The sequence below is a fragment of the Dermacentor variabilis genome, chromosome 5 (genome assembly GCF_050947875.1).
Source record: "Dermacentor variabilis isolate Ectoservices chromosome 5, ASM5094787v1, whole genome shotgun sequence".
Taxonomy (NCBI): Eukaryota; Metazoa; Arthropoda; class Arachnida; order Ixodida; family Ixodidae; genus Dermacentor; species Dermacentor variabilis.
The window spans coordinates 82,326,883-82,346,131 of NC_134572.1; the positions used below are offsets into that span (position 1 = coordinate 82,326,883).

At 44.5% G+C, this 19,249-nt stretch overlaps 1 protein-coding gene across 1 annotated transcript in view; it reads right to left on the reverse strand.

The window, feature by feature from the left end:
* Positions 1-434: 434 nt before the first annotated feature.
* LOC142583598 (cytochrome P450 3A21-like) overlaps positions 435-19,249 on the reverse strand; it is a 28,833-nt gene continuing 10,018 nt past the window's right edge. Inside the window, exons 7-11 of the mRNA XM_075694087.1 lie at positions 5,466-5,626; positions 4,773-4,864; positions 3,995-4,138; positions 3,232-3,394; positions 435-600 (exon numbers count right to left, since the gene is read on the reverse strand). Coding sequence (XP_075550202.1) covers positions 511-600; positions 3,232-3,394; positions 3,995-4,138; positions 4,773-4,864; positions 5,466-5,626 — 650 coding nt within the window. The 3' untranslated portion in view covers positions 435-510. The remainder of the gene's footprint in view (positions 601-3,231; positions 3,395-3,994; positions 4,139-4,772; positions 4,865-5,465; positions 5,627-19,249) is intronic.

The window sequence follows — 19,249 nt, forward strand, 5'->3', positions numbered from 1 at the left end:
CGTTACTGGGAGGACCAACTCGCTTGTGCAAATCTAGTAGTCGTGTGTGTGTGAGTGAGCGCGCATACGTGTAACAACAGCGGAAAGACGACGACGGCGGTGACGAAGATCCCATCACGGCAATGGCATGATTCGCCTTAGCATCGACTAGGCACAGTTTCTGCGTAACGTTAGCTGCTACGAGGAAAATACTGGGGAATGTGGCTGATCTCAAAGACGGTGCAGTCCAACACAGCGTCTTAAAGAATTTGTACATTGGATGCACCAATACGATACGGAAGAAAATACACTCGCTGTTGGATTATAACGTTAAGAATGAGCTAGTTCCTGAAACAAAAAAAAACACACAGAACTGCCAGGTAAAGCGTTAGCCAATGCTTTTAATAACGGTATTGCGAACACCGCTGGCCAATCAATTGACAATGAGCAATAATTTAGATAATGTCTATTACTGTTGCAGTTCAGTTCTTTTTTCATCCTATCAGTGAAGACGAAGAGACAGTCACAATCTCAGACAAGTCGATCTGGTCTTTTATGTATTCCAACAGTAATGTCTTCGGCTGTCATCAGGCCAATTCCTTTCTTAATCCTCAAGGGAACCTGAAAGAGGTTAAACACATAAACATTCATTTCCGTGGTATTCACGATGTGTGAAATAGTTACTCTGCATAAAAAACATAAACACGAAGGTGAAAGGAACATATACGATTGCGTGGGCGCGTATGTGTTCATTTCGTCTTCTTGTTCACCCATACCAAGGCATTGTAGCTGCGCTGCATTTTATTTTATTTTATTTAAAGGTACATCACAGGCTCCGGTCGGAGCATTGAGTGATAGGAGATTGTACAATACAATACGTGATGAGCATGAACAAGAACAAAGAAAAGTAACAGTAAGCAGAACAAAAAAATGCATCATTATACAGTCTCAGTTTGGAAAATGGGTATATAAGCGTTCACGGAAACGTTCGCGGTTAGTGATTGAAACAACGACATCTGGAAGATCGTTCCAAAGTGCGATGGCTTGTGGCAAAGCCGAGCAATTGAAAGCTTTAGTTTTACCAAATATGCGTTTGATGCTGAGGTGATTATGAAGGCGCCTGGATGTACGTAATGGTTTTTCAAGTAGCAGTGGGGATGGCGTTACGCTGTGAATATATTTTTGTGTTAAGCATTAAAAAGCAACAGAACGACGAATACTTAACGTCTGGAGTGAAATGCCTAGCTTAATTTTTGTTATACTGGAATGGCGGTTATAGTTACATGAAATGAATCGAGCGGCTCTATTTTGTACGGCTTCCAGCGCTGAGAATAAATACTTTTGATGAGGCGACCAGATGGACGAAGCAAATTCAAGCTGTGGGCGGACGAAGGTCGTGTGTTAGCGTGTGTTAGCCAATTTGCGTGTGTTAGCTGAGCAATGACGCAAATTCCGACGCAAGTAACCCAGCGTTTGTGACCCTTTAGCACATATGTTGGTGATATGCAATTTCCATGAAACGTCGGATGTAAGATACAAGCCTAAATACTTATATGACACCGAACGGGGCAGTGAAACGTTGTCTATAGAATACGTGAAGTTAGAAAGTGACTGTTTACGAGTAAAGGAAATTGTTTTGCACTTATTCGAGTTCAACGTCATAAGCCAGTTGTCACACCAAGCATAAACGAGGTTAAAGTCCTTTTGGAGGATCAAATGGTCATCATGACTTTCAATAGTGCGGTATACGATGCAGTCGTTAGCAAATAGTCGTATGCAAGAGGAAATGTTAGAAGGCAGGTCATTAATATAAATTTTAAAAAGCAAAGGGCCTAGCACGCTGCCCTGCGGAACACCGGATGTGACATCAGAAAAGAAGAACCAAAATTATTGATGACTGTGAACTGCTTGCTAAAAGATAGAAAGTTACGAAGCCAAGATAGCGTTAAGGAGTCTACTGCAAGAGTAGATAGCTTAGCGATGAGACGGCAGTGAGTCACGTGATCAAATGCTTTTGAGTAGTCAAGAAAGATGCAATCAGTTTGAATGTTATTATCCATGTTAAAGTGCAAGTCAGTGGTGAATACCAGTTACTGTGTATCACACGAAAAAGACTTTCGGAACCCATGCTGATTATTAAAAGCGCACAGAGACCACAACTAAGAATTCATTGAACTCGAGGTGGTTATAAATATTCAACGCAATAATTTGCTCAAGCATTTTGCAACATATGCAAGTGAGCCAGATAGGGCGGTAGTTCTCCGCCATATTTCTGTTATCACTTTTAAACACTGGAATTACTTTTCCAACTTTCCAATCAAGTGGAACATAGCCTGTTGATAAAGGTTGTGAAAAAATGTGATATGATATTTTGTTAGAGATAGACATTGAATTCTTCAAGATTTTAGAACATATGTTATCAATGCCAGCAGAGTAAGGTACCTTAAGGTTAGTAAAGAGGAATGCGATTCCTTGGATGTATTCATGGCAATGGGCTCCATGTATCCAATATATGTATTTTAAATGTATTTAAACGTATTTCCATGTATTTTAAATATATTGTTAGCGCTTGTACTTGTTGTGCAAGGACTCGTTCGCATTGTTCAAGCATGTTGTTCATTTACAGAAACCTTGCTGCGCTTTCCGCGGTAAAATAAACATCAGTCTTCGAACGTTGCAGAATAGAAATAGAATCTCCCATTTTCTAAACTGTTCTTTCACTCAATCCTCTGTTTTGGTTACCCGCCGTGGTTGCTCAGTGGCTATGGTGTTAGGCTGCTGAGCACAAGGTCGCGGGATCGAATTCTGGCCATAGCGGCCGCATTTTGATGGGGGCGAAATGCGAAAACACCCGTGTACTTAGATTTAGGTGCACGTTAAAGAACTCCAGGTGGTCGAAATTTCCGGAGTCCTCCACTACGGCGTGCCTCATAATCAGAAAGTGGTTTTGGCGCATAAGACCCCATAATTTAATTTTTAATTTTTAAGAATCTGTCTTGGTTCAAAAAAATGGCTGCCAGCGCCGCCCTTCTAAAGAAGTGATCATACTGCTTCCCTGGCATTCCTTGACAATTCTTGAGGACCGTAGCATGCACATTAGTCAAGGGGTTGCGCTGTGTTCAGCTAAATTGTGTGGAGGAAAATATTCCAGTCCAGAAGCTTTAGAGGATACAGGGCACGTGCGCCCTGATTATTTTTCTGTAGATTGCTATTTGTGTGCCTGTGTGACGCACAAAAAATAGTTGTACCTACCTTGGTCTTCTCGGTGCGAGTAAACTGAACACTGCGCACGGCATGAAAAAGGCACAGCTTGATGGACAGAAGCGCGAAGCGCATCCCGAGGCAGTTCCGTGGCCCAGCACCGAAAGGAAGATAAGTGTACGGCCGGATGGATTCCATGTTGCCGTCGCTAAATCTATTGAAGAAAGATAGCATCACTATTCACAGTAAAAATTGAGTTTGCGAAGAAATATTCTCACATTCGCCATTTGGGTAACACAATTCGTTATGCGCTGTGATGAAGAGCTCAACTTGGCAGCATATCAGTTTGGCCACCCGCCTAAATGTGTCACAGTAAACACTTCTTGAGTTTTTCTACACAGCAGTGCACGCACTCTGTTATTACAAACTTCCAGCCTGCCGCTCACGGTCATTTGTGTATGTGTGCGTGCGTGCGTGCGTGCGTGCGTGCGTGTGTGTGCGTGTGTGTGTGTGTGTGTGTGTGTGATTGTGAGTGTGAGTGTGCGTGTGCGTGTGCGTGTGTGTGTGTGTGTGTGTGTGTGTGTGTGTGTGTGTGTGTGTGTGTGTGTGTGTGTGTGTGTGTGTGTGTGTGTGTGTGTGTGTGTGTGTGTGTGTGTGTGTGTGTGTGTTTCTGTGTGCGTGAAAACCCGCGCTACTTGCCTCATAGTCACCCGCTGCCGTCACACGATTCTATGTCGCATTCTTACGCGAAGCTCAAGGACAAAACTTCACTTCTGAACTAACTGCAGCAAAACTAAATATTTCATTTACTTGCCTTTCAGGATTGAAACTTTCAGGATCGCTGAAGAACTCCGGGTCGTGATGTATTGCGTAAAGTGGGATCAGAATGGGGCACCCTTTAGGAAGCTTGATACCTGTGTCGCCAAGAACGTAGTCGTCGTAGCTACACCGTACAATCCTTAAACGAAAAATGAAACAAGACACCTACTTTCAATAGGCACTTGCTAAATTCTATTGCTCTCATTTGCACTCACATACATTCGTGTGAATTATCTGGCTGATATAAAGAAAAGGAGTGCTTATGAACACGTTGGTTTCACGGCCAGAGATACAAAGCACAGTTGGCAACACACCAAGAGAGGCGTCCTCGATTCAATTTGAGTGCCATAGACAATGTTTCTCGTGCAAATAATGCTCGGTGGTGAAGCCCACCACGTAGCTGCATCTAGTATCTCTAGGGACGCCTCCATGCTTTTCAATGTGCCATAGTAAGGCACTCCACATAACTGAAGGTCGCAGCTCCTGCTTATACCTATCCTGCGCTAATCCTACTTTCTGGCTCTATGTTGGCAGGACGTCCTTCGTTTTTGCGGTAAGCCATGTAAGCGCGTAGTTATCAAGACAAATTTTCGTACAGAGGCGAAATTAAACACTGGCCAGATATAGATGCCCAATTATCATTCAGTGATGAGTATTGAAGTGGGACAAAGTAACAAAGTTAAAACTGCCATAAGCTCAAAGTTTCACTCCAAAAATAGACAAAAATATTACGAAGCTTTCCGCTCTTCTTCATGGTTATTTTACAAGCTCACCTAGCTGCCAGAGGAAACATGCGTAGCCCTTCTGATGCTACACAGTGCAGGTACTTCAACTTCGATATGACGTCCATGCTGGGTTTCAGGCCCTGAGCAGAAAGAGCACAAGATTAGCTGGGGCAAAGTTCTCAAGTAAGAAACTGCCAAGCGAGTACGGAAAATGGGCTGTCAAGTCTTGACCTGTTCGGGCTCGACCTATTCATAGATTGAATTGGTCATACAAGTCGTTCTTGCAATGCTGCATATGAAGTATTGAATGACAGTGTCTGCGTCTTAATCTAAAGCCATGGTTTATTTTGTGCCCCACTGAAGCCTGCGAGCAAGGAGTCGCTTGGGCCTAGTTCAGACATAATAATGCACTTCCTTTCGGAAGGTTTCAACGCACACATAACGACCATAAAAAGCTCAATTGCGCTGCGAGCTCTCATCTAGTCCTCCGTAAGCTCTGAAGGAGACAGGAGTTCTATTATAAAAATAAGTATTATTTTGTTCATTTCGAATACTGCTAATCCCAATACTATGGGAAACAACAGAGTAAATAATGGTCTTTTTCATGGACGAAAGGCACGCTCGCTTAACAGGGCAGCTTAAGCTAAACATTAAATTCGCGTAATTTGCTGCAGGCAATATAGTCATGCCCCAACACAAGCATGCGCACACGCTACGACGCGCAGAAATAAATGTACTTGCGTTCGCCTCAGTGCATTCGTCCACTTCATTTCGTAGTTTCTCTTGCACTCTGGGGTTTAGAGCAAGCAGGTACACGGTGAAGGTTATCACTGACGTTGAAGTCGCCTGACCAGCCAGTAAGGAGAACACGCACTGCGCCATTGCCTCGACTTCACTTAGACCTTCGAGGAAGGAAACATGCTATGAAGGAGTGATTCCAAAAATCAACTCATAGACTATTAGGTGAAATACCGAAAACGAGAGAAAACAAGTACACATTTATTGTTGTTTAATAAGAAGCACACTTGGTGACAAGTTAGCAAAAAGGAAAAGAGAGCAGACTTGAGGGACGCTTCATGATCCCTGTCACATTTACAGCGAACTTGTTTCTTTCCAGCAGTAGCAATAACAGTTTCAATTGTCCGTAAATAAGTCACACACTTTAAAACGTTGCCATTATATAACTGGATCATTTAAAACCTCAGCCACACATATCACTTCCGAGCATTTCATAAGAAATTATTACACAGGTAGTAATTCATAGACACATTTTAATTCGCTAGAACAATGCCCATTGTGTCCCTCTCCTGCGGCACAATGGCAATGTTCTAGCGAATTAAATTCTGTCTATGGAATGTCGACAAGTGCCACGTCACAACTGTACAGGGTGCTTTTTCTAGGATTTCTGATCGTAATGATCGTAGCGGGCAGCTTCAGCTTCGAGCTCTCTGCATTTCTATTTGCATATTTATTTGCATTTCTATGGTAAAGGGCAGCATCCACCCCCTCCTCGTCTCAGGAATGAAGAAGCACGTGCCTCAAAGCTTTTGTGTGCTGCGAAAGTACAAGGCGGCTCATCATCGGCCCCAAACACATCGGAGACTCAGTGGCCCTCGTTACCATCAAGGCCTACGGGAACACCCTTATGCACTGCTCCTACACGCACTGAAGAAAATGAAAACATCGGTGACATTGACGTCACGAGTATGTTGAAAAATTTGATGGGCTCCATGCGTAGGATTCTCTACGGCCTAAATAGGCCGGCTGCCAAGGCTGCCGTGCAGCTACTTGAAGTGTTGAAACCACCGCTAGTGGTTCTTTACTAAGCAAGTATGGCGATGATGTTTGAAGAACGGATGCGTCAATCACTTGTTATGCAATGGAATGCTCGAGGTCTACGTGGTCGTTTATCGGATTTCCGAGAGCGGGTATTGAAGTACCAATTTCCAGTTATTGTTATCTGTGAATCTAATATGGATTCTTCTTTCCGTATTTCTGGATATGTCCAGATGTCGTCTCGTAACGACCGAACCACGAGCAAAGTGTTAGTTTGTATACGTCACGATCTGGTGTATTTTAGACATGACGTCCCATCGCATACCACTAATGATTACGTGTGCCTTACCATAAAATACATATGTCGCATGGTTACAGTGATTGGAGGATGCATCCACCCAAGAGCGAGGATCGATTGCTCACACCTGATGTCTCTGCTGCAAGCATCGCAAGGCCCTCATGTTGTGATTGGTGACTTTAACGCGCACCATCCCCTATGGGGTAGCACTTTGATGAATTCTCGTGGCAAATATTTGGCCGACTTCATGTGTAGTCAGGGACTAAATGTGCTCAATAACGGGTCTCCTACATTTATTCGTGGCACGTCCTACAGCAGTTACCTTGACCTAGCGTTTGTGCGTTTGTTTCAAGGAGCCTTCTGTCTTCAGCATGCTGGTCGACGGACCTAGAGACTCATGGTAGAGACCACCTCCCCACCTACGTTCACTTTAGCTGGTTTAGCCGTTCAGCCTCACGTTGCATTCGTCAAACAGACTGGATTTTACTTAAGACTTCTGTCGACACCGCCTGTCAGAGTATGACATCTCCATCCGAAATAGAGGGCATCATTGCCTCTACCCTGCGGGACAAAACCAGGGAAGTCAGCATACCGAGGCACACATCATCGGTCGACATACAATATGAGGCCCTTCGTGCAATCCGTCGCCGCGGGGAACGGCGATACAGAAAAACAAAGTCACCGTCAGATCTTTCGAACAGTCGCCGAGCTCAACATGTTCTTCGACAGCTGGAGAAGCTTGACAGACAGCGTTGGAGGGCATTCCGTGGATCCCTAGATCCAAGACAGCCTCTATCTCAGATCTGGCGGGCCATGCGAAGCCTCCAAGCAACTCCACAACAAAGACACCCATTCCATGCGGTGGCTCTACATCAACGCCGGACCGAATTGGAGGTAGCAGAGTACTACTGTAAACTCATTGCGGACGCATCTAATGCAGCGACTGCATCCCTTGTCACTATCGCGCCCCCGTCACCTGATGAGCGACTCGATGTACCGTTTACAATGCAAGAACTTGACGCTGCGATTTCGGTTTCTCGACGCTCATCGGCACCAGGACCAGACGGAATCACATACGCTGCACTCTGCCATCTTGGCACCGAATCATGACGTCTTCTTCTAAACTGTTATAATACGACGTGAGAGACAGTAAATGTTCCAGACTGTTGGAAATGCAGTAGCGTTGTAGCGCTGCTTAAACCGGGAAGTGTCCTAACGAGCTTTCCTCCTACAGACCGATCGCCTTAGCCAATTGCGTCGGTAAATTAATGAAAAGAATGGTCTTGTCAAGGCTGGAATGGTTTCTAGAGAAACATAATTGCTTTCCTGATATTATGCACGGATTTAGAAGAGGCCGTTCTTCCATTGGCGGTGTTATCGACTTGGTCTCCAGTGTTGAACAGGAAAGAAGTCGCCGTCGGTTAGTTCGAGCTGTTTTTCTGGATATTAAGGGTGCATAGGACAATGTACTCCATTATTCAATCCTTGATGCACTGGAAGATTTAGACGTCGGTGGCCGGTTATATGCATGGACTGTTAGCTACCTCAGTGGCCGCACGGTGTATATGTCGCCAAGTGATGGCGACACCAGACAGTACCATATGCATCAAGGTCTTCCACAGGGGGAGTTTTCATTCCAACTCTTTTGAATGTTGCATTGATTGGCCTTGCATCCGAACTTCCTAGCACGGTGAAGATTAACGCATATGCGGACGACATATGCATATGGACATCTGGAGCCACCCATCCCTAAATGCGTGCTAGCATTCAACGTGCAGTGACAATCACAGCTAAGTATCTCCGGCGTCAAGGTCTCCAACTCTCAACAGAAAAATGCTCCGTGATTACATTCACGAAAAAACAAATGAACAGGTATCCGATAATTGTTAACGGAGTAGCGACCTACGGTTACACACCACAGATTCTTTGGCTTAGTCATAGACCGGGACTTATCTTGGTCAAGACACGTCGCCGCTCTGAAGTCAAAGCTGAAGAGTTTTGTTCACGTCCTTCGCGTCATTGCAGGAACAAGATAGGGCCCCTCAGAGTCGTCATTACTCCAATTGTACCAAGCACTATTCGTAGGGTATATACGGTACAGCATTCCGGCACTTAGCTGTGTGCGCGCGCTGGAAAGCATTCAAGCTCAAGCATTGCGCACATGTTTAGGCCTCCCACGATGCACGTCAACCAATGGAACAATAGCGGAAGCTCGTGCTTGTCCTATTGGAGTATACTTGCTCTGCGAGCCTCTTCGAATGTACCTTCGCGTGTTGACCCGACACAGGTATCATCCTCTGTCGTCGCTCCCTGCAACCCGCCCAGGTTCCAGCTTTTCAAGGACTATATCGTACAATCGGAGTGTTTTTCCGTCAAGATTTTCTCCCGCCTGTATTCTGAAAATACCCCCGTGGGTTCCGCCTAAACGTGTCGTTTCATTGCAGATCTCTGGAATTACTAAAAAGTCATCCGTTGCATCTAATGGCCTCAGGCAACTCACCCTGTTGCACATTTCCGCAAAGTACGGAGATACTGTGCACGTGTATACAGATGGCTCTGTCAAACCATATACCTCCACTGCAGCCTTCGTCATTCCACATATGATCATCGCTCGGTGGTTTAAACTAGACCATAGCTCACCATCAACTGCCGCAGAACTTGTTGCTATCCGAGAGGCACTTCGATTTCTTTCCGAGGAGCCTCCTCACGCATGGACGATACTCTGCGATTGCAAGCCAGCTGTTCAAATGATTCACTGTGTCCTCAGACGTGGCCGGTATTATTCCATGGCTATAGAAATTACAGAGCGTCTCGACCACACAACTAGAAATGGCCACAATGTCACCTTTCAGTGGATACCCTCACACTGTGACCTGATCGGGAACGAACAGGCAGACGCTCAAGCGAAAACTGCTTTAGATAATGCTTGTGAAGTACGCATTCCGTTCTCACGAACAGACACAAACGCCCTGCTTCGTCGCGTAAACCGCAACTTTACGTTAGAACATTGGACCCAACTAGGTCGACGACACAAGCGATTACACAAATGGGACCAAGAAATGAAAGTTCGTTTGCCTCACAAGCTCAAAAGAAGCCACACGAGCATGGTGCACCGGATTTGCCTTGGTGTCGCATTCACCAACCGTTATAGACATATGATAGGTGCCAGTGATACTAGCCCAAACTGTGAATGCTGTGAGGTGCCAGAAACGCTTGAACATATATTTTGTGTGTGTCTCGCGTACGCGCAAGAACGACAGCAACCTGTCTCTTCCATTGCAAAGATCCATGAGAGACCGCTATCAGACGAGTTTCTTTTAGGTCCTTGCCTAATGCAAACAGCGCAGCCCTGGTAACAAGAGCCGCTATAGCTTTCCTCCAAGCCACTGGGCTGGACGCCCGGCTTTAAAAATTACACAACTCTGCGAATGTGTATATATGCATCTCTTCCTTATACCATCATCATTCATTTGCCCTTTCCCTCCCAGTCCCTTTTCCCCATTGTAGAGTAGCAGGTCAGAGCAAGTTATAGCTCAGGCCGACCTCTCTGCCTTTCTGTAAACAAATTTCTCTCTCTCTCTTTCTCCCTGCGATACAGCTTGCCAGCAGTAACGAACACAGATAAAACGAATCTACGCAGAGTAAAAAGCCTTCAGGTTCAAGCGCTCCGGATATGTCTAGGCCTGCCTCAGAGAGCGTCAACAGTGGCTACGATAGCAATCGCTAGAGACCACCTTGTTAAAACCCACATTGAAATTGAAGTGCTCAGGACCCATATAAGGCATCTAGCCAGGACCCCTCGTCACCACTTAGCCTCTCTACCAGCGGACAGGCCACACACGTCTTTCAGCCAAACGATAACCGCATATGATGAATCATTGCCAGCTTGTTTCACTTCGGATGCGAGATCTTCGATTGCTCCATGGTGCCTCGCTCAGCCAAAAATCAACCTCACAATACCTGACATCTCGAAAAAAGCTTATCTGTCATCACCAGCCCTTAAACAGCTCACGCTACTATATTTGTACAAGAACTACTGTGACTCTAAGTATATTTACACTGATGGATCTGTCCTTCCAAACCATCTGTCCATCTGATCTGTCCTTCCAGCCCATACTCAGGAGCACCACTTCCCTATTCCACTTTCTAGAACTGTCGCAGCACGGAAGCTCCGCCTACTTGCTCGGCAGTGCACCGCGTCGCAATGGAATGAGAAACACTTAAGAAATACGCCACTGTACTCACTTGATCCCACATTAAGTCTTCGAGCGTCATCACAGCTTCTCCGTGGAGACGCCACGCTTTTATATCGACTGTGGTTGGGCGTTGCCTTTACCAGAGCCTATGCATTCCGCATAGGGATGACCGACACCGCAACGTGTGACCACTGCGGTCATGAAGAATCGATTGACCATATTTTGTGCACCTGCCCGCAGTACAGTCCACAGAGGGAATGCCTTCGCCACGAACTTGACCAGCTGGACGACCAACCACTACCAGAAAAAAGAATTTTACACCACCGAAAGGACCTACCGTCACAGAAGAAGGCCGTGCAATCACTATTGCGCTTTTTGCGATCTACCGGCCTTTGTGAACGTCTTTAACTGGAGCACCTCTTGTTTGTGTGTGTGCCTCCATGTGTGCGTGTTTTTTTAACGTTTTCCTCTCTGTCCTCTTTCTAACCCCTATCTCCCGTCCTCAGTGTAGGGTAGCAAACCGGAGACTGATATCTGGTTAACCACCCCGCCTTTCCTCTTTATCTCTCTCTCCTCATATTTTCGCTATATTTGATCTAGGTTGTGTTAACATTTCTCCCAGGGCAGGGGGATTAATTCTGCGTTATTCGTAAAAGATAATTTTAGAGATCTAGATTATGTTCATACGTAATTTATTGCAAAGACCTTAATTATACCCCGCACCTTGACATTTGCCTACACATTATCTATAACGCACACCTTAATATTGCCATATATAAGCAAGGTACCTGGTTTAGTTCATGGAGGTCACCGAACAAAGCAACTGTGCACGTCGTATGACGCATGGCAAAAAGAACAAGAATTTAGTAGTGATTTCCAACGCTTGTAATTAGACCAGAAACGTGAGAATTTTGTCAGACATTTCATTATCATGGCCTCCTTTTCAATGAAATATAAACTTACTGTAATTAAGCTACAGTTATGTCATTAGAGTGGGAAGCACGGCTGATAGTGGCCATATGAAAATTTCTAAGACCAAATAAAAAAATTGTTTTCACAGGATACATGTGATCCATCCAAATTTAACTTTGCACAGAAATTTACCATAGCGCTCCTATAATTTTCGCTGAATTGGATGTTGGTGGCACTTCCAGTTCTCCCGGGCCACGGGCTAAAGTGTGCACCACTCGAAAAGCAAACTCATAACACTCCAGAACGCTTGTATACGTAATTTATGAACAGAGCTCCAATTAACAGATTCACTTAGAACTTTGCAAATACATCAACCATTTCTAGGCCCTTTCTGCCACCAAAGAAGTTTCCTCGTTTAGTTGGCTGCAGACAGGAGGTGAACCACGTAAGACGCATGGAAAATGCGAAAAAATATGAGTTCTATAATTATTCCTAACGCTTCAAATAAAGCCAGAAACGGTAAGATTTCGCGGCACATTGTACTTAAGGTGCCCTATATTTCTAAAACATCATCAGTGTGTGTAATACAGAGTTATCTTGGGACGTACTCCTTTAGGATTTCTTTTACAAAAGCTGTACTTGATCCATCTGTGTTTAACTTTGTACACAAGTTTTTGGTGGCCTTCCACCCTGGTTCGATAAATTTAAGCTTGCTGATATTTATAGTCGCGCCGAGGAAGCAGGGTAAGCTTTGCGCCGCTCTTTAAACACACTCATAGAGCTCCAACCTACTTTAGTACGTAATTTATTGCAAATTTCATAATTAAGTCGCACATTTAGAACTTTGCCAACGCATTACCCAATACCTGTCTTCTATATTTTCGCCAAGCACAAACAAGGTACGTTGTTTACTTTACCAACGCAACTGGAAAAACCAATAAACCTCCTATGAGACATGAAAATAAAGACATTGAAGTTGAGTTATTATTCCTAACATTTCTATTTCAGCCAGGAACGTTTAAGATTCACTACACATCACACATAAATACTATTTTGACTGAACTTGAAGTTAGAATCTTGTGCAGTTGTTTTATGTTTCGGAACAATGCGGATAGCAACAGCAGTATGACACTCTGGAAAGCATGAATAAGTAGATTTCTGCAACGGCTGTAATTACCCTACATAAACATTTATTATTGGCCATTCGCAGCATGCTTCCGACTTCAACGCAATATAAAGACCGTGCCTGCACATTTCACCGACGACACCGTGGAAAAGCAAGTACAAGCCTAGTGAAGCGCACAAAAATCGAGATAAGGCGAGTATTCAGTAATTATTTTCAAAATGCACAAATAACCAACAAGTTTCAAACTTTCCGTGCGCATCACTAACAAAATGGCCTCCATTTACACAAGATATGAAATCTCTGTCGGTTTTGGTCATCCCACAAAGCGGAGTAACTTTTGAAGTGTTTCTTATAGCCCCACTAAACGAGCCGGTAGTGCCTCGTGAACACAGTCATACTGTCTGTTTATATCAATCAGAAGGACAAAGTCGAGGCTTTCCAGGCTCCATGAGTCGTTTTTAAGGCCCCACCTGGGGTTTATATAACCATGAGAACAAAATTTCTACAACTGACGCCACGAGCGAAATGACGCAGTGCCACCTGAAGGATGAAAGCAACGTAGTGGCCCTGCATTTGCAGGGCCACTACGTCGGGCACTCGGCTGTTGCGAATTCTGTGCGATACAGGGTAAACTGCGCGATGTTGTTACTGCAACATAGTTGTCGCCATTCACGCCGCCGATGCTTTCGACGTCGTTACCGGCCAACCACTTGAATCTCGGCGCATCTATCCTCTACTCTGGGTACGTGCCATCTTTGAGGTAGATCATCATCAATGTCGTGCACACCTTCTATGTGCCGCCGATGCTGCTTTCCCGAGCATGACAATGAAGAATTGCACGCCGGTGCACCGCCATATTGTGAAGAACAATTTCCATGAGGTACACATATGCTGATCCGCTTACTTGTTCTAGCATACAAAATGCATGCGCAGACATCACAGCTCTCAGAGTCTGTGCGGAGGGCAAAACCTCGCAGTAATTACCCGGTGCTGTGCTTGCACGGTGGTGATATGCTGGAGCGACTCGCGTATAAACGGATGTCTAACATCGCGAAAGTATACAAAGCGCGAGACTAATTCCCACATAAGGAAGTGTGCAAGGCCAACACCTCCCCTTTCAAGTGGGAGAAACAAGTTGTCCCCCCGCATTGGCTCTCACCCAGAGCACCAGACAGAGCGGGTGGAGATCCGGTGGAATACGTCAATATTTTTCTGCCCACAATCAAGCACATCATTTAATTTATCAGCTATAAAAAACTCAGTGCCCTTCCACTCTGTAAAGCAGGATAACCAGTGAAGCTGTGTATGTGGGCCCCTTATTGGCGAACTGCACCTCCGCCACGAGTCCAGCCAGCATTTCACTATCTTCGGTATTTACCCAAGTATAGAGAGTGCTTTACGCCTGCTTCACCTCCGCCGCGGGTCGGGCTGGTATTGCACTAGCGTCAATATTGGCTCACGTATGGCGAGTTCTTAACGCCTGCTTAACCTCCGCCGCGTGTCGGCCCTGCATTGCACTATCTTTGGGATTTTTTAGTACACGCGGACACGGTAGCTGGGAAAGTAGCCCTTAACAGCTTCGCTGTAAAAGCATTGCATACTGCTTGAGGACGGGTGATTCTATTCCACCCTTGGCCTCAGCGCAATGCCAGAGTTGTCTACGCCAATTATGTAAACGTGAGCTATTGATAACGTGCAGGAGGAGAATGAGGGAAAGAAGAAAGGAAAGGTAGGGAAGTCAACCAGACGCACATCCGGTAAAGGAACGTTCATGTAAATCACAGCGCCAGTATTCCAGCGAATCGCATCCTCCTTTACTGAAAACTGTAATTTGCATTGATTCCGTAAGGAAAAAAGATTATGCTGTTTTATAGCTTCAAAAACAAGTTTTCAGTGGCCTACTTATTTCGCCTAAATCGCAAGGCGCTGGTTAGGGATGTTATTGTTGCGTGTTTTGCCATGAAAGTATGGCGTTCCACATCCGGAAATCGTGCAATTCCCGAATGTATTGAATCGCTTTAGGAAAATGTGTGTCTTTGGTAGGAAAAATTTTCTTTGTTGAACTCGACGCTTCCTTTCAATACATGGCCAAAGACTAACAGATTCTTCGTTCCCTGGAACATGAATTGCCGATTGGGTAAAAAATCAGGAACTCTTGATCATTGCTTCTTTGATTGTTAGGATACAGTGTTTGGGGGAAGGAGTTTCTAAAGTAAATATTGAACTAACGGGCTCTTCCATTCCACCTTGCGAAAGCAGATGTACGGCGAAGCTGGTGCTGACGTTAGATAAGTACCACCACCTCAACTGATTTTAGACAAAGTTACGCAAGCACCACCAGCACAAGGAACGTACATCTCACGCGCCCGTACCTGTGCAGAAGTTCGGCATACATCCTCATACTTCTCGGCCGTGCGCCAAGCGCAAGTGCCTCATTGAAATAAATTAGTGTTTTAAAGTAAATTTCGTAGAAGATGCGTAAACTGCGACTTACACACAAGCGCGGACATGATAGTATCGGGTTGTTTTACGAATATAGGAGGACACATCATTCTGTTGCCCGAAAACTGAAAGACAAAGCCCTTCCCCAGCTGCAGTTTGAAGGCCATCCTTATTCATCCTTATTCTTGCAGGCCCTGCGTGTGGCGGAACTGCGTTATTACACTAAGTAAATTTCCAAAAGTAATATGCGTCGGAAAATTCATAAAGTACGACTTACACACTACCTAGTGACATGATAGCATCGGATTGTAATTCGAATATACCTGAAAAAATAATTCGGTTACATGGACCCCTGTTGTTCTTTAATGCCTAAGGTAAATACTAATTACGGTCGCTCTACACTACAGTTTACAGGCACCTAAGTTTGGAATAAGCTACATAGTGACCTAACCACTCTAAGAACATTGCCTACATTTCTTAAACAATTAAAACACTCACTTGTTAACAATGCGTAACACTGCGCACTTCCCTTTTTTTCTTTTCTTGTGTCGATGTTTTCGATGACGTAACCAAGAAAATTATTAGAAAAATGTATCTCATTTGTGAAATTTTCCCTACTACTGTATTTTCTTGTTTTACTTATTCAGCTATTTCAGTTTTATGCGATTGTACAGTAAAAAAAAAGACAGCTGCCATAGAAGTGTATTTTCCTAATAACAATCGGTAGGGAACATTTAACAAATTTGTCGGGTCCCAAAAGTGTGTACTTTGCCCCATTGTATACGTTCATTATGTTAAATAAACTTTCAAACTTTTCCAGCTGCAATGGTGGTACTGTTGTTGGACAGTGTTTGCCATGATGTCGATTACGGTCGCAGCACACGTTATGCGACGGATGCAAAGGAAAGGAGAGAGCACCCGGGCGTCAAGTACACAGACACATTTTGTGCTCACACGTTTGTCACGCGCACACGCATGTGTGCAGTGCAGCATACGTTCTTATTCTCCTACGCCTTACGACTGGGGCAAGTCTGTTATTGAACTAACTGAATTTATCAAAATAAACTTTGTCACAAAATTCATAAAGAACGACTTACTCATTACGCATAGATGTTATAGCATCGGATTGTTATTCTAATTTTGGATAAAATTTCATTCCTTTGCCCAAAACCTCCAACACAAATAATTTTCCCAGCTGTCTATTTTTGGGTGAGCATGCCATGGTAAATCCCGACCAACCAAAGGCGACCAACCTCGCCGTAAAAAGACTCAAACATTAATCAAATCACAATCAGGTACCTCAATGAGACGAAAAACAAAGTCTCTCCATACAATCACATTTTTATTCTTGGCGCCTCCTTAGACCAAGAATGATAAATGCTGAACCACCGCGAGCATCGAAGGCAGTTTTTTGGGAACCAATAATGTGTTAGCTATGCGAGCACTCTTGCGAGGCCCTTGACTGGCTTTACCGCTTTGATTTGTGTTCAGATTTGCCTGATCATTGATCTATAATTTGTTTAGTGTAAGTGCGTTGGCATTGCTTCTCTGTAATAATGAAAACAAATTAGCAATGAACGTGGTGTTTAGCACGCCCGACTCCAATATGCCCATGACTCGAGTAACATGGTTTCCGGTATCAGTGGTCGTGGTTCTGAACAAGTTTTTTTAAAAAGATGATGAAGCATTATACGCCCCGTGAAGCGGAAAATGCGGCGAGCATCCGGCGTTAACATCCAATGGCTACAAAGGCCGCGTGACCAAGTCATGACGTCATGTTCCCGGCGCGGAACCTGCTGCTACTCGCACTACGGAATTACACGGTGAACAGCCACGGAGTCGGACGGACGCCGTGGCGCACACCTAACCAATTGACTTTGCCCAGTTTGAAAATTGAGTTTACTCACGTTCAAAACCAACCTGGCGGACTGTCAAAATTGGCTTGGTCCAGCCTCAAAATTTGGGTGGCCCACACCCAACAAATTGACTTTGCCCAGTTTGAAAATTGAGTTTACTCACGTTCAAAACCGACCTGGCCGACTGTCGAAATTGGCTTGGCCCAGCCTCAAAATTTCGGTGGCCGACACCCAAAAAATTGACTTTGCCCAATTTGAAAATTGAGTTGGCCCACTATCAAAATCGACCTCGCGCTCTTCCAAAAGTTACTTGGCCCACTCCCAAAACTGACTTTGCCCAATTCGGAAATTGAGTTGACCCACGTTCAAAACCAACCTGGCGAAGTCCCAACATTAATTGACTTGGCTCACCCCCGAAATTGAGTTTCCCACCCTCAAAATTGACTTTGCCCAATACGACCACATGACTAAGTGAAAACTATTGCGCGGAAAAGTCGGAATGCTTTTGCATTTAGTGCACGTAAGGAGACTTTAGTGCCTCCGTAGCTTTTTGTTCGCCTTGTGGCGATGGTGAAGCGGGGGAATACTAGGTGGCCGGAAGACGGCGAAATATAGTCACTGGGTGTCGTCGATGACGACAACGGTCATCGTTAGCGCAACGTAATGAGTGGACAGATTGACGGACAAGAGTCAAAACACATTTCGTGCATTAAACTGCTCTCACAGTTAAATAGCAAGGCATCAGTCTCATTCAAGCTGTGCTTTCTTCAGTTTAGGAATGCCCATATTTGAATCCTTTGTTTGCCAAATTAATGCATTAGGGTGGCTGCCAATGCATCTTCAAATAATTTCACGTTGTCTCTCATTTGAATGAAAAAGTAGTTCGTTCTGGCAACGGCTCGCGATAATAAAAGCTCTAACAACCTAATGAGAAAGGGCCTACCCTTGTTATAAAAGCAAAAATAATGAATTATTGCTGCACGTTCCCGATATCCTAATTCAATACATGAAATTCTCTCCCTACAGTAATATAAATATTTGGATTGGATTTTATTATTTGCGTGTGGATTTCGTGGAAACATTTAGTGTAGCGCAAGTAGCCGGTTCTCTGGCTGTAGACAAAATTAAGAGCACATCATACTTTTTCGTTAGCGTTTTTTGATACGTTGTAAATGAACTAAGTGTACTGTAGTAGTCACATACACTTATTAACGTGTTTGAACGAATGAGAATATCATGCAGAATCAGAGAGAGAGTCACTAAATACGCTCAGTTATGCTTAGCACACAGATATAGGTCAAACAAATTACAAGGGGACTTAAGTCTCCTTACGTGCATTGAATGTCAAAGCATTGTGACTCTTCCATGCAATACATTTCATTTCGTCATGTGCTCTAATTAGGCAAAGTGAATTTTCAGGGTGAACCAACCGAATTTTGATGGGGGACCAAGTCAGTTTTTGGAGTGGGCCGGGTCAGTTTTGAACATGGGTCAACTCAGTTTTTGATTTAGGCAAACTCAATTCTGGGAGTGGGCTACCCAAATTTTGGGGATCCACCCAGTCAGTTTTGTGAATGGGCCAGGTCGGTTTTGAACGTAGTTCAACACAATATTCAAATTGGCCAAAGTCAACTTTGTAAGTTGGCTACCGAAATTGTGGGGTGGGCTATGTCATTTCTTGGCGTAAGTCATGTCAGTGTTGAAAGTGGGCCAATTCAATTTTCGTGTTGGGGAAGGTCAATTTTTTAGTGTGGGCCATGTCGTCCGTCTCGTGACTGATCAGCGTGGGATTTCGCATCATGAGACGCAGTAGGTCCAGCGCAGGAACGTGACGTCATCACTTGGTCACGTGAGTTTTGTAACCATCAGATTTTAATGTCGTACCCTCACCGGATTCTCCGCTTCGCAGGGCATATAAT